A 15708-nucleotide genomic window follows, 5' to 3' on the forward strand; every position below is an offset into this window, starting at 1 on the left:
CTTCTCTCACGTCTCCCTCTCCTGACAGCCAGCCCAGAACAAGTAGGAGAGAGCCTGGTCTGCAGACTAAAAGCACCCCTGCTTTGTCCACACGAGGGACTGCTCACGCCTGCAGAGGTAAGTGTCCCACCCCAAGAGCCCAGCATCTACTGAGGTCTTACCAGTAGTGTGCACATTCACAGGCACTATCATAGGAACAATCTCAATTAAACATCACAACCACTTCTGTGGCTTCAGTACTGACTCTGTCTCCACATTACCAACTGGGAAACTGACCAAGGGAGGTGACCTCTGCTGCTCAAGACCCCACACCTGGAATTGATGAGGACGAGAGACACTGCATATAAACCTCCTTTATGACAGTAAGGCCAGATGGTAGTTAAGATCTGGAACATTCCTAGGCCTGAGAATGAAAGAACAAGGGGTAGACATGGGGGCACTGGGAGGTCTGGTGAGGACACTTACTGACTGAGATGGCGGCATGCCCTCCCCACCCCGCCTCCTCACCTCTCTGCAGGAAGGTGAAGCCACCTGTGCAGCCCGGGCCGTGGGCTGAGCAGAAGCCACACTCGGATGCAGCATTCTGAAGCCATGAGCCAGCCCCAGTGCTCTCCTGCCACGTGGCAGTCCTGGAGGCCAAGTGTTAAGACGATGGAGACCAAGGCAGCACGGCCTAGGTCACTGAGCAACCCACGAGGTCAAACGCCTAGACAACAGCCTGACTCACACTAGGCCTGTGTGAGTGGACAGTTTTGTGCAGTCAGTCAGTGAGGCGTTGGAGTCAGCTTTCCTGCCTCAGCAGAGCCTGACCTCTGGCTAATAGACACCACCTTACAGGGTCCAGAGATGACCCCCTCTCTCAGCTGGAAGGCCTCAGACACCTAAAGCAACTGAGCTACACCCCCAGCTCTTCTTATTTTTTATTTTGAAACAGGGACTCATTAAGTTACCCAGGCCGGTCTCAAACTCATAATCCTCCTATCTCAGCCCCTAGAGTTGCTGGGATGATAGGCATGTACCACCCTAATCAGCTCTTAGCCTCTTTTGAATAAATGCCTAGACTGCTTCCCCAGATGGTAAAATTAACCTAAAAAGTTTAAGTTTAAATGCACCCAAGCAACTCAAAACTCACTCTGGCTGCTTGGCTGGATCTTTATTAATTTAAATGCCTTCATTAACTCCAGAGCTCTTTTCCAGGTTGTGGGAAATCAATGTTCATCAAAAAAACAATTGATGAGTCCCCAGCCCCCCTCATTTCCATTCCTCAATTAAAGACTCATTGGTTAACTGAAAATGAAACCTAAACTCAATTCCAATTTCTTCTTTAATAATCCACAACATAAGAGAAAAAAAAAAAACTATGAGAGGGCAAATGAACTTTTCCATAAAAAGAAGCAATAAACATATTAAACAGTCTCCAAAAAATCCACAACAAAATACTCTGGAACACAAAAAATATTCCTCTTGACTCTCGTATACACACTTCCTCTCTTTGTGGAGACTCCTATAAGGAATAAACTAAGACCACTTGGGACCTTAACTGTCTGCCAGCTGCTGTAACTGGCAATAGACCTGGCAGCCTCTTGGTAGCTGAGGTCACACTTGACCACTGCTGAGCCCAGAACGGTCAGCTGAGGCCAGGCCCACTTAGAGTTCTCAAGGCACATTTGATGAAGTGAATTTGGGAATAGAATTAAACAGTGCTGTATTTTGGCTTATTTTCCTTATTAATCTGCATCATAATTACACAAAAACACTTTGGGGTGAGCCTAGTTCATGTTTCCAGGCCTTGGAGAGCAGGTGAGCTCTTCCTATAATTTGCTAAGATGGTTTTACTGTCAAAAACAAAGGAAGACCTCAACAGAAAAGAAAATGGTTCCAAATATCTACTGTATAAAAAAAAAAAAAAAGAAAGAAAGAAAAATCACAGTTTGGGACATCTCCGATAGTAAATTAGCTTGTATCTAACAATTTTAGACATTTTTAACCAATTAATTCTGTAATGCAAGCAGGAGCTATAGCCCTCAAACACTCTCCCTGCATCTATAGGAGGAACTTGCGATATCTGTCTTGAATTTTTCAAATTAAACTGGCAAAGCCCACCTTCCTGGACACTGGACTTGGAGGCACTGGTTTAATACATTCCAACCATCCCAGACCTGTTTCTAAGGGAAGACCTCGCCCCACCCACAGCTTCCGCCTGGCCTCCCTGTGGTGGAGTCAGAAAACCCCACCTGCAGCCCCAGTCCTTAACAGTCCCCACGGCTTACGGGAGGCCTGCTGGGCACCAGCACTGACAGGTACCCCGTCAGTGACCTGCCCTCTTCTGACGCCTCAGAGTAAGGCTCCGAACTCTGCTGCCCAACTCCTGCCAAAGGCTCACCACCCGTGGGCAGCACATTCCTGGAGGAAGGCCTGCTGCGGCCCGTGCGCCCACTGCTCTGCATGTTCCACCATGTAGCTGAGCAAGCCAGATGCCTGAGGACCACGTCCCTCATCCTCTGGGCGAACTGCACATCCCCAGTGTAAAGGGTCCACGTCTGCTCACGAGGGACAGAGGACCTCATAACCAACCAGTTTTCCTTCTTGCTGGTAATATCGAATCACACCTTTTCCCGTTTCTGGCCATCACTTTCTGGTTTTAGATAATATGAACTTCCAAAAATAAGTAAAGCTACCTTTCAGCATTCCTGGGAGACCTCTGAACCTCATCCAGTTAATTTAATCTAAATGTACAAAGATGGGATAACTCAGAGGGAAGAGTGGAGAGACCTCTAAAGCAAGGCAAAGCTCCCCAGGCTCCCACAGGAAACCACACCTGTGGAGAGGAGAGCTCTGCGGCTCAGGAGCACCTTAGAGCATTCAGCGCTCACCTGTGGGAGGAAGGAAAGGAGGAACCCTCAGTCCCAGTTAGGGCAGAGGAAACGGGGCTCCGAGAAGGGCACAGGATTACTGCGCACAGGTCCTAGACGTGGACTGTGAAATGTACAGCATGTCTCTCCTGTTACAGAAAGGGATGTGCTGATGTCAGGCACAAAGGGACGCCCCAACACCACGAGACTGCCGTACTCTCCCTGAACCTTCAGCATGCAGCACCCCTCCCAAGTCACCACAGGGAAACAGAAAAGGGCACGCAGGGTCCAGCCAGTTCACAGAAGAGCCACGGCACCCCTATGGAGGAAAAGGATCCTGTTTTGACAAGGAAAAGAGAAGTGTGAGGCTGAGGGACATGGGACAAGAACATCACACTCATTCAATTCTTTCTATTTCCAAATGACAAAGACTCAGGAGGACAGCCCCAAAATAAACCTGGAACACCCAGGAAAGTGGGCATTCTCTCCGGTGAAAAATGCATCTGGGATAAAACAGACCTATCTGCAGGAACATGTGGCCAGCCCTCTGGGTCAGAAGAGCCAGGTCCAGGGAAGACGAGGGCAGCCTGTAGCCAGGCTCACGCCCAGCTCCCAGGGACTTCTGTCAGGGTTCCCCAGGGAGGCAGCTGCCACTCAGCACCATGTCTCTGTGGGTCCATGTCACCAGGCGGAGGCCAAGCCTGCGCTTCCTGTCCAGGGCAGCATGGTGGGGAGGGGACTTGGGCACCGCCCACTCGGCCCTGGCTGCTCTGCTCCCCTCCTCCTGGGCCCCAGTTCTTGGGCTTTACTTTAGGATACCACAGGTACTCTCCAAGGCAGTCCGAGTCCCAATGAGAGGCAGTGGGAAACAAGGGGACCCAGACTCCTTCATGGATGTCCCCAAAGGCTACCTCTCTCTCTTCTTGGACACTATAGGAAGAGGATGCAAGGTCTAGAACTGCTGCTGCCACTCTGATGCCTCCTGGGGCTGAAAACGAATGCCCCACACAGGGCAGGGGTGCAGCCAAGGGAGGGAACCCAAGTCCCGGGGCAGCGTGAGTACTGGCTTCTGCCTGCCTCATTTCCCTGGGCTTTTCGGGTACACGTGCCCTAAATCCTCTCTGCCTACATGGTCTAAGCCAGGTTTTCTACTGATTGCTACAAAAGAACTCGAATGGATACTTCTGCCTGCTCAGTGGGCATGCTCCATGGCATGGCCGGAGCCAGAGAAGACAAAGAGCTCTTCCCAGTGCTCTTGAAAGAAAGACGGGGCACCAACAGACAGGTGATGAAGTTCCCTGAGTGATGGCCACAAGACACAGCAGGTACTGGGGCAGAGATGCCTGCTGGCTCTGCAAGTGCCATCCTGTCCCCCTCCTCAGCCACCTGTGCTGCACAGTGAGAAGACCCGCATGCAGACTTCGTCACCTTCTAGAGACATACTGCTACTCAGTGAGACTGGGGCAGGAACCCACTAACAAAAGAGAGACATCCCTGAACCTGCCGCCTCCCGCTTCCTCCTGCCCTGGACGCACATATGCTATCTAGAGCAGCTGAAGTCATCTGGTAATCAGGAGGTAAAGGCAGAATCATGGAGAGGCCACTTGTTCCCAGGTTCCTCATAAATAAGAAAAATAACCTCCTCTTGGACTCCGAGCCATGACTGCGTTTAAAACTCTTCTCAGCTGAAGCAACACCTAACTCATACAGAAGGCACAGGCATTGCTACCTGAGCACCATCAGAACAACCTCACAGAAGGCATAATGCTTGAGCTTAATCTCAAAAGACAAAGCACCACCAGGCATGAGAGAAGAAGCCATGCTCCAGGCCCATCACACATCTGACCTTTTCCACGGATCTCTACAAGGGAGCAGGGAATGGTCGGACCAAGTGAACAAGGGACTCATGATCAAGGCCAGGGGCAGGGTGACCCCAGAGGCCCCCAGAGGCACTGAAACCAGGAGAAGGCAGTGCGCAGGCTGCGGCTGTGGCTTTCCTGTCTTCCCAGCGCTCCCTCCCACAACAGGGCAGCAGTGCTCCCTGGGCAGAAGGTCTGTGCCCTGCACTGCTGCACCACGGCTCAAACACTGGCTCTCCCCAGTCCTTCATGGGTCCTGGCGCAGATGACGCTACATGAACCTGTCACCAGGACAACCAAACTGACTTACCCAGCTAAAGGTCTCTGAAAATCGTAAAGAGGGGCTTACACTGACGGGGGTAGCACACTGAGAAAGCAGTCTGTGGCCACTTCAGGTGGCAAAATGGCACAAGGAGGCCGGCAGACCCAGCTGCTGGCAGGAGAGCTCTCCACCAGGGCTGGAAGACCCTGGTAGCCAAGGAAGGGGACTAGAGCAGACTCACCCACTGGCATTTGCCTAAATATAACTACTACTCTTCTGCCTGGTTTTCAAACAACTCAGGGATGAAATGTTAACATGACAGTATTTTTAGGCAAGGTAGTATTTGAAATGTGGGTATAGCAGTGTCCCCAGAAGAAACAAAGGTCCACTGGGTCTTTGTGTGCACATATACCATGTTCTACGCTGCATGAACGTCACTCAAATGGAACAAAGCCTAGCGGCCCTGCAAGACACCTTCAGGCCCACCCTATAGATGAGGGAGATGAGGCTGCTGGGGAACACACCCCAACTGTGCGGCTGCCTTGGTGCCCAGCCCTGTGTCCTCTGGGCCTCTACAGGACAAGCTCCTCTCTTGCCTGGTTCCAAACCCTACCAGGATCAATCTTCCCCAGTTTCACTGACAAAGAGACCTGGGTGCTAGGACACTGAGATCAGCATCAGAAGCCCAGAATGTTCTAGGAAGTTCAGAATGTCCTATTATGCAAGGCTTTATGAATTGAAAAAAGATCTAAGTCATGATGCAGATAAAAAATTATTAAGAAAGGCTTTTCTAGCCTTTTATTTTTTTAAAATGAATCATGACCTTAATCCCAAATCAAACACATACCACTTTCAGTCTTGCTCATAGGAAAGCCCAAAAGGGACCCTTTCCTTTCCTGTCCACATCAAGGAGGAGGAAGCAGCATGGGCTCAGAATGGGGCTCCCTGCCTGGGGCTGCACACATGGCACTATGAGGCCCTCTGCCATGGAGATGGCATCCAGAGTACAGTGTCACCACAACCCAGCCTGACTGATTTTAGTTCTCAATGGGGGAGGAGGGGGATATTCAAACTGAAACCCAGAGAGGCAGGGGCTTTGGTCACTAGGCAGGAGGCCTGTGAGTCAGCTCAGCCCCCCCCACCCCCCGCCCCACTGCAGGGCAAAGCCAAGGGGACCCAGGGAAGAGCAGCAAGCAGCACTTCCAAGAGGCTCAGTCCTTCCTCCTGAGGAGCCCTGTGCTATGGCACTTCCACTCCTCTGTTTCCAAAATCTCACAGCCCACAGAGAGCAATGGCACAGGAAGGGAACCCCAGAAAGGGGACCCCAGGACAGCACAGTGACAGTGAGCAGTGGTGGACTTCAAATCACAGCAGCAGCAGGACAGGGCCCCAAAACCTGGAGAATAGAGCCTAAAGTTGGCAAAGGCACCAGGGCAGGAGAAGGCCACCCGCTGTTGTCAGCAGGACGCAGGCCAAGAACAGAGATGCCGGGAAGCAGGAGAGGCACACACCAGGCCGGTTTCCATCACTGTCCAGTGGTCACAGTGCAGCCAGGGACACAGGAGACCTGTGTGCAGGCAGCTCAGCCATCTGACAGGCAGGGGGCCACAGCAGTCACATGATGCCACTGGATTTTCTCATGTAAGACACCCACTCTCCCAAGACTGCCAGCACCAATCACCAGGTGATAAACTAGATCTGCAGCCAGCAAACACGGAGCTCCCCTCACAATCTCCACGCACAACCAGACCAGGGAAGGATCGGGCACAAGGCATGCCCTGCTGCCTCGGCGCAGGGCTGGCTCACCTGACGATGGGCAGCTTGGTGAAGGGCACCGGGGGCAAGGTGAGGCCATCAGGGAGAGTGATGGGCTCCATGGTTCCAGGGCACTTGGATGTGTAGCTCTCCAGGCTTTGAGTCACGTCTTTTTTCTCTGAAGATGAAATATATAAACAAGATAAAGGTTCATTAGACAAAAGCAAAACTGGGGGCTTTCATTTCTTTCATTTGTTGCAGTACACACCAGTCCAAGGAGTCCAATTTTCCAGCAGAAATAAGGGATGGTGACCACCAGAGACGAGCACTAAGCAGACCCTTCATCTGACCTACATACATCATCCTGGGCAGCTGCTCCCTGCAGGACTCATGCTGCTGTCCAGGAGAACAAGTCCTTACCAAACTCCAGGGAAGTCAGAGTCAGCACATCTCAGCAATTATCAGGTACCAAGGACAATGCCAGGACCCATCCCCAGAGAGTCCACAGTCTATTTAGAAGACAGACACTTAGGCAAATAATCACAGATTGACATTTTTATGCCAACAGAGCATTGTAGTTAAGACTGTTCTTCTCCCTCAGCCCATACTTTTCTCTAGGAGAGAAGAAGAACAAGTATGAACAGTGACAACAATATCTGCTCACTGTCCAGCATACTCTGGACACATGCTCAGACTCTGCAACATCTCCAGCACTGTGAGGCTGAGAGCCCTCCACATGATGACGTGGGACAGCAGCCAAGCAAAAGGTATAGCTTGTCTGAGATCATGAACTTGGCCCTAAGTCTATGCTCTTCTCACTGCAATATCATAAAGAATTAAGAAAAGGTCAAGTATAGTGGTGCATGCCTATAGACCCAGTGACTCAGGAGGCTGAGGTAGGAGGATCACAAGTTGGAGGCCAGCTGGGCAACTTAGCAAGACCCTGTCTCAAAATAGTAAATAAAAAGGGCTGGGGGTGTGAGTTAGTGGTAGAGTACCACTGAGTTCAATCCCAGGTACAACAAAAACAATAAAAATTAAGAAAATAAAGACTGGACGATGGGTTTGGATATGGGGGTTCATGCCCGCTGCCATGAACGGGGACTAGAGAGAATGGAGGCAGAGGGCACCATCGGAACAGTGACGTGGGGCCCAGGTTTGAGTGAGTGACAGCCTTCCCTGCCCCGTCCACTGGAGGGGAAGCACTGAGCCTTTCCGAGACTCGGTCCCCTGCAGAAAGAGCAGTGCCCTTAGAAGGAAGCACCCAGGGCCAACTGAGAGACTGCACCCAGGGACAGTGACCTGCAGACAAGAGCACTGGATCAACTGAAATGGTGACCGCTGTTGTTTGCGTCACTATCATCCGGCTGCATGTAGGGACAGGCTAGCCAGCAGGCAAAGAGGCAGAAGGCTGCACGGTAAGCCCAAGGGCTCCACTAGGGCCAGGAGCCACAGTGAGGGTTAAGGTGGGAACTCCCAGACCTCAGCACAGATGGACAGGAAAGCCTCTGCCGCAGAGATTTTCTGTCCAGGTGGTTTTCTCCAGGAAGCAGGAGGCGGGAAAGGAAGCAGAATTACTTTTGAATACAACGCAGTAGTGCTCATCCACACATGAAAGAAATTCTTCAAATAATCAAATAATTTTCAATTTATAGATGATAGATGGCCCCAAAGGCTCCCCCTGATACTCTGCAAATCATCTAATGTGCCTAATGGTGGGCAGAGCACTTGTGGTTCCGGTGTCTTTATCAGGCTGCATTATCCAGCTCCGCTCACACGCTGAGGGATGCTGCCAAATGCAGAAGGAAGTAAATGGACAGAGGAAGCCCAGTGCTACCCAGGAAGTCAGCCCTGCACAGGGCCTGAGAAGGGACAGGGACCTGGCCAGAGGGGAGCAGGCAGCAAGGGTGAGGCGCAGCGTGCGGCCTAGCCAGCAGGGAACCTTGGTGCTTCTGCTCACTTGTATCTTCCTCCAATGGAGGCCCCTGGGAGGGCTCAAGAGTCTCACCTTCCCCGTGGGTACAGCAGGGCACACGGCTCCAGCGGCCTGGTGATGCCCTGCCAAGCACATTTTGTTTCACCCACTGCTGTGCTCAGAGTGCATCGTCCAAATTCACATATTAGGAACCGCATCCCCGGGGAACAGTGTCGGGGTGGGGCAGACCCGTGCCATTTGAAAGGGTTCACTGGGGAGGAGCTTGACCTTTCTGTCTTCTACCCCCTGAGAACAGAGCATTCGAGGAACCAGCAGATGCCAGTGCCTTGATCTTGACTTCCAGACTCCAGAACTGTGAGGAAAACACGCCTTATAAAATACTCGGTCTATAGTGCTCCCTACAGCAACATGACCAGATGCTAGCCATCTGCTGGGTAGAGAAGGGAGAAGCCCCTGCCTCAAAACAGAGGAGGTCAGGGTCAGGGCCAACTCTCACAGCAACCTCCAGTGAAGTGTCCACCTTTCCTGGCTCTCACTGCTCTTCCATTCAGAGGCCGATCCAATCCCCAGAAGCCAGGACAGAGGGGTGCTTCTTGGCTTCCTTTTCCATTCGACTCTGGGTCTCTGTGGTCATTTCTGTGAGGTTTCCAGATTGAGGTGCATGGCCTGTTCACCTTCAAGTCCCACTGGCCTTTCTCCTGCTGGATGCAAGCATCAGCTAAATGTCGTTGCCCAGATCAACTTCTTCACTGGGGAAACTCGAAGGTGGCTCTCCATTTTTCTCATTTCTCTGTACTTATTACTCAGGATTTGTCTTGAAAAAAGAAGGTTCCTTCATCACCCATTTGTTTATCCTAAAACACAGACGAGACCAGCAGGAGGCCAGCAAGTGGTGGAGGCCTTGCCGTGGTTCTGGGTGGAGAACAGTGCCTGTGCAGCCAGGGATGGCCAGTGAGTTGTGCCTTGCTCAGTCCCACCACCAATAGTTAGTTGCTGCCACATTTATTTTTTATATAAATATATATATTTTTTTAGTTGTCAATGGACCGCTTTACTTTTTTTATAGTTGTAATTGTTGTGTAATTGTGCTGTATAGTTGTAATTTATTGTTGTAATTTCTTATTTACTTGTAGTTGTAATTGGACACAATACCCTTATTTATTTATTTATTTATTTTTATATGGTCTTGAGGATTGCACCCAGGGCCTCACACACACTAGGCGAGCGCTCTACTGCTGAGCCCAGCCCCAGTGCCACAGTTTTATTGGTCATTGTAGTTGCACATGCACGGGGCTTGTGGCTATATATGTGTGCAGTACATACTGTAACAATGTAGATTTGGCTATTAGCACCCCTAGCACCTCCCCGGCCTCCTGCCTTCAGTCCCTCGAGCACTTCCCTCCACTGATCTCCCTCTGGTTTTCCTGAGACCCCCCCACCTTCCCACCTTTCCTTTCCGTTTGCCTCTTTAGCTTCCACTTACTTGTAAGAGAAAACACAGCCTTTGAGCTCCTGAGTTTGCCTCATTTCACTTAACATAACTATGTGAATAAAACTCCATTGTGTAATATGTGTACCACATTTTCTCCACCCGTTCATCCATTAATGGACACGTGGGCTGGTTCCACACGCTGGCTCTTGGGTGATTGTGCTGTTACAAACATGGGCTTGCATGTACCATTGTAGTAAGATGACTTCAGTTCTTCAGGGTAGATACCGAGGAGTGGGACAGCTAGGTCGTTCCACTCCTAGTCTTTTGAGCAGCCTCCATACTGATTTCCACAGTGGTTGTACTAATTTATAGTCCCACCAACAGTGTAAAAGTGTTCCTTTTCCTCCACATCCTCTCCAGCCATTCTGACTGGTGTGTGAGATAAAATCTCAGTGTAATTGTGATTGGCATTTCCCTGATTGCTAATGATGTTGAACATTTTTTCATATATTTGTTGGCCAATTGTGTTTATTCTTCTAAGAAATGTCTGTTTAATTCATTTTCCCATTTGTTAATTGTGTCACATTCTTTTTGATGTTCTAAGTGTCCCTCTTTGGCCAATGGGAGTCTGTTCAGGTTGGCTCCCGGGTCCTATGGTTAAGGCTCCAGTGCTCTCTGACATCTCTCCTTTATTCCAGCCACAGACCCAGGATCCAACCACTTGTCCAAGAAGCCCTGATTCCCTCCCATGGAAAGCAGTGTTCAGAGAACAGAACCCAGAAGCCAGGTGCAAGTTACTGGATTCCCACTGTGTCTCTAGGCCTTCAAGTGCTGACAGGAGAAGTGATTTTTACTTTAAATTTTTTTAAATTTTGAGGACTAACCAAGAAGCATTTTGTACTGCCAGCTCCTTCAAGGGAATAGTGTCTTTCATTACTCACATTCTCTGGGCCAAATACTCACTTCTATACAAAGTTATTCTGCAAGGTATCCTAGTATAAAAGAGGACCTCAATATTTTCTGATTCAAAATTGATACATAATACCTTCCCACAAAATTCCTGCCAGGAGAGGGGAAAGGCGTTATTATTACCTTGAAAGATAATAAAAATTAACTAAGGGGAACTCTTTGAAATTTGATTATAGAATGGCATTGAACACTACCAAAAAATTAGTAATTTTAAACATAATATTAACATCGTGATTCTATAAGAAAATGTTCATTTGTCAGAAATGCATACTAAAGTATGAAGATATGAAATAACATTCTTTAAAATAATCCAGCAAGTTAAAAAAAAAAAGAAGTGAAGTAAATATATGCAACGCTCAAGGACCACTGAACCTGGGTAGCTGGTACATAGTAAATTGTTTCATTATTCTTTACACCATTTTATTCCAAACTGCTTCCTGGAAATACTGCTTTACGGGCCTGAGGAAATGAGATGACCTTCTCAAGGGCACAAAGAGGAAGAGAGTTGAGGGGGTCTTCCTATCCCAACCAATGAGGCCTGACCACGGGTGCCACTGTCACCACCGCACCAGTAAAAGAGCACCCAGTTCTGGGGCTGCTCACATCTGTCCACACCCTCAGCTGGAGTGAAACTTTGATAAACCTTAGCATTCTCAAAGCACAGAATTCAGTCAGTGGGAGGCGATAGTTACTTAATTTATTTCACTAATAATCAATAAACCTCATTTCATTTTGATCAGAGTGTCCAACAATGATTTCAATCAAAGTAGAGCACCTATTGCCTCTGAGAGCTATTTATTTCCATGCCAGAAATTAAAGAATTCTCACAGACAAAAGACCATTTTTTAATGAAAAATAGTTGTCACCTAATATATACTGTTCTTTGTGGAAGCAGAAAATGTGGTCAGCTAACTTTTGACCGTAAACAATTTGCAAGCCATTTGGCATTTCAAGAGTTGACACTGTCGTGAAAACCAGTGCATCATGATTTCACAGTTTATTCTTGTTTCTTCTAAGTAATAATCTGAGACAACCATGTTTGTATTAAGTCAGTTACAATGTCCCCAAAAGGTAGAGAATAGAAAAAGGAGAAAGAAGTACATCTTTTTTCTAAACCTGAGAGAAAATAAAAACTAAGGACAAAGAAAAGATAAGTATACAGAGGGAAAAGTCCAGATGTGTCTTGATGCAATATGAAGTTGTATTTTCAAAATCAATTCTGGCACTTTCACTTACAGAAATGGAAACCATAGTTAAAATCTGAATTGCTTTTATAAGAGCACTATTGCCAGGCACAGTGGCACATGCCTGTAATCCCAGCAGCTCAGGAAGCTGAGGCAGGAGGATCCTGAGTTCAAAGCCAGCCTCGGCAACTTAGCAAGGCCCTAAGCAACTCAACAAGATCCTTTCTCTAAATAAAATTCCAAAAAGGGCTGGGGATGTGGCTCAGTGGTTACATGCCCCTGAGTTCAATCCTTGGTGTGTGTGTGGGGGGGGGAACTATACTGATCTTCCAATATCATGGTGTTGGTGGGTATGTGAGAAGAGGGAACCCTGATGTTCCACAGAAGGGAATGCTGGGAAAGCATTATGGAAAACAGGATGGGGGTCCCAGAGAAATGAGAAATATATCATCCCTCCGCCAGGCAGGGAAGCTCACCCTGGAGGGAAGCTCACCCCCTTATAAGGACACCTGCGTCCATGTTCCCTGCACTGTTTACAGTTCTCTGCATGTCAGCTGGCAGGACACATGGGAAGGAGAGCGTGGCAGGTGTGAGGGGTTCATGTGGCATACAACATGAGGGCACACTGCCAGGACTGCGTTGTGTCAGGGACTTCTCCCAAATAAGCACACTTCAGCTGCTCTTGTCACGAGGAAGTCAATGTGTGAGTGACAGATATGTAAATCTGCTTCACCATAGTGACTATTTCACCATCTATACATATCCACAGAATCACATGTGAGCCTCAAATACACACAATAAATTTTTTTAAAAAATAAACAAATGAATAGAAAGATTCACAATTTTTCCCAAGTTAGAGGTTTTAATACCTTCATTAAAATAATTAAAAGAATGAGTAGAAAACGAACAATAAAGACGTAGAAGATTCGACAAACATTCGAATCTCTCCCCCTAACTGACATTTATGCAACCTGCAGAATTTAAATCCTCCTCAAGCACTCATGGGAAACTCACCAGGACAGACAGAGAACACATTCCACCAGAAAATGAATCTCAATGCCTGTACGAGACTATGTCCCCCAACGATGACGACACTAAAACAGAAATCAACCCCAGCAGGGGATCCACAAGCCCTCTCAACACCTAGAAGTTAAGCAACACACGTGTCCAAATTAAAAGAAAGTGGAACTGCTCCAGCATCTCCCAATGGTCATGGAAAGACGCTGTGGAGATCCGTGACCTGCCCCTGAAGCAGGGCTTGAGGAAATTCACAGCTTCAGTGTTTGTTAGGAAAAAGGCCAAAAGCAACTGCTTGTCTCCACTGTAAACACTAGAAAAAAAAAACACAAAATATACCCAAAGTAAATAAAAAGGAAATAAAAATAAAACAGAAAACAATAAAGAAAATCAACACCCAAAAGTTGGTTCTTTGAAAACGATTCAAAGAGAGAAGAAAGGAGAGAAACGCCAGGAGAGAAACACAAACATGCCAGTCAGGGACAGAGGACAGAGGGAACAAGGGAAACCACACAAAAAAAGGACTGTGGCCCTGAGTCTGTCAATCCCCCAGGAAAGCCCCTCTGCCAGATGGCATGGTCAGGCTACCCCAGGAGAGGAGAACACTGACGCCTCCACAGACTCTTCCAGAAAGAGAGGAGGGACGACCTCCCCACTCATGGCCCTGAGCCCACGGCCAGACACAGACCCTGCACACCACAGTCTCACAGAACCAGAGTCAAACATCAGCACTCAGGACCCACAAGGCGGAGCCCCAGGAGGCAACAAGCCTCTAGCCGCCCCCAGAGCACTGCACAGTCGGCGCAAGCTCATGCCTCACAAAACCACACAGCCCAACACAGAACCATCAGGAAAGCTGGAGATGGGGGAATTCGTGGGAAAGCAAATGCACAGGCTCAGAGCTAAGAAGGCATTCCACAGCCACTGGCTGAGACACCCGTCTCTGCACAGGTGGCAAGGTCCTAGGGACCCAGAGGTGCCAGGCATGAGCCGGGACCACATCCACATCAAGAAGCACTCCTAAGCTCCCATGCTGCGGAACTGAGAAAGAGAAGAGACGAGGTCAGCAGAATAGCAGTGGAGCAGAAAGGGGAGCCAGGTCAGCCAGAGGTGCAGAGGTGAGGAGAGATGATCCAAGACTGAGGTTTAGACAGGCCGCTCAGAAGCAAGCCCAGAGGATGAAGACCCACCAGACGCGGATCACAAGGGAGCCTCCTAAGCACCAGGAAAAGCAGCAGAGGTGGTGGTCCCCAAAGGAAACGCACACCCCGGGACAGCACCCTGGGAAACACATAGGCAGACAGAGAAGAGAGCACCAGTGGAAACTTCTGAAAAGAATCCCGGAGGTCTGGGATGGGACTCAGGCGGAGGACAAGCTTTTCTGGAAAGGGAGATAGGTGTGAACAAGACAGAACCGTCAGTCAGGACCCCTGGGAGCCCAGTAGTCTTTGGTGGTCCTCTGAAGAAACTTGAGTAGCAAGTTGAGAACCGGGCAGGGGGCAGGAAAGTGGCTGTCAGTCCCCTAGGTGGTGAGGGGCATTTAAGGCACACACAGCAGGGACCATGCCTGCACAGTCTGACTTGGCGGTTTACCCACCAGCCCCATGCAGACATAAGAAGAGGGGAGTTTAAAAACCCTCTCCAAGGTCACATTACGATGGGACAAGGCTGGATTTTTCCAGACTTTTCAGATCTAAATATTCTTCCCATCACGCAGAGCGTCACTGGTCCACTTTACAGAGGGGCAACTTGAGGCTTAGGACTGAAGTAACAAATGGCTAAATTATTTCCAAAATCAGAGCTCTGAGCTCAAATTTCTTGCTTTTCTCATTTTGTCACATTGCCAACCCAGACTGCCCGATGTATAAGGAAAACACAGATATCCCAAAATAGTCAATCAGACATGCGCAGCACCCTAACGACTCACACGGGAAAAGCATCCAGGTTGGCCCAACAGTCACCTTCAAAGGATGGAAAAGTCACCTTCCACCACCAGTGACATGACAGACAAGGAGACACTAAGACTTGCCAAAAACAAGAAAACAAGCCTCATCCTTGTCCACTGATGGGCAAACTGCAGTGAGCCACACGAATCACCCCGGGATACCCTCCACATGTGCTCATGCACTTCACAGAGTGATGAGCCATCACTCAAGTGTACCTCGCGAGGTATGGAATTCCCTGTGTTCCTTCTAAGTTTTTAAACTCTTTCTCCTAAAATGAAAACAATTATGTTAAGCCATCATCTTACCCCATAATTACCCATTTAAAGCACTACCTTAAAAAATTTCAAACATCTCTAAAGGTCTTAGTATAATATCTAAAAAGAGGAAATCACTTCAGAATACAGACTTAACAAGATAGCTGGGCCATAAGGTGGTTTCATCCCTAGTCTCTGGAGGAACCTCCACGCTGGTCTCCACTAGTGGGTGTAATCAACAG

The 15708-nt window shown here is 48.7% G+C and overlaps 1 protein-coding gene across 2 annotated transcripts in view; it reads right to left on the reverse strand.

Moving 5' to 3' along the window:
• The window catches only part of Trappc9 (trafficking protein particle complex subunit 9), a 510720-nt gene that overhangs the window by 405975 nt on the left and 89037 nt on the right, over positions 1-15708 (reverse strand). For both annotated transcript variants that reach the window (XM_076835401.2, XM_076835399.2), the window contains exon 10: positions 6780-6906. In XM_076835401.2, coding sequence (XP_076691516.1) covers positions 6780-6906 — 127 coding nt within the window. The remainder of the gene's footprint in view (positions 1-6779; positions 6907-15708) is intronic.

Source organism: Callospermophilus lateralis, chromosome 16 (genome assembly GCF_048772815.1).
Source record: "Callospermophilus lateralis isolate mCalLat2 chromosome 16, mCalLat2.hap1, whole genome shotgun sequence".
Lineage (NCBI taxonomy): Eukaryota > Metazoa > Chordata > Mammalia > Rodentia > Sciuridae > Callospermophilus > Callospermophilus lateralis.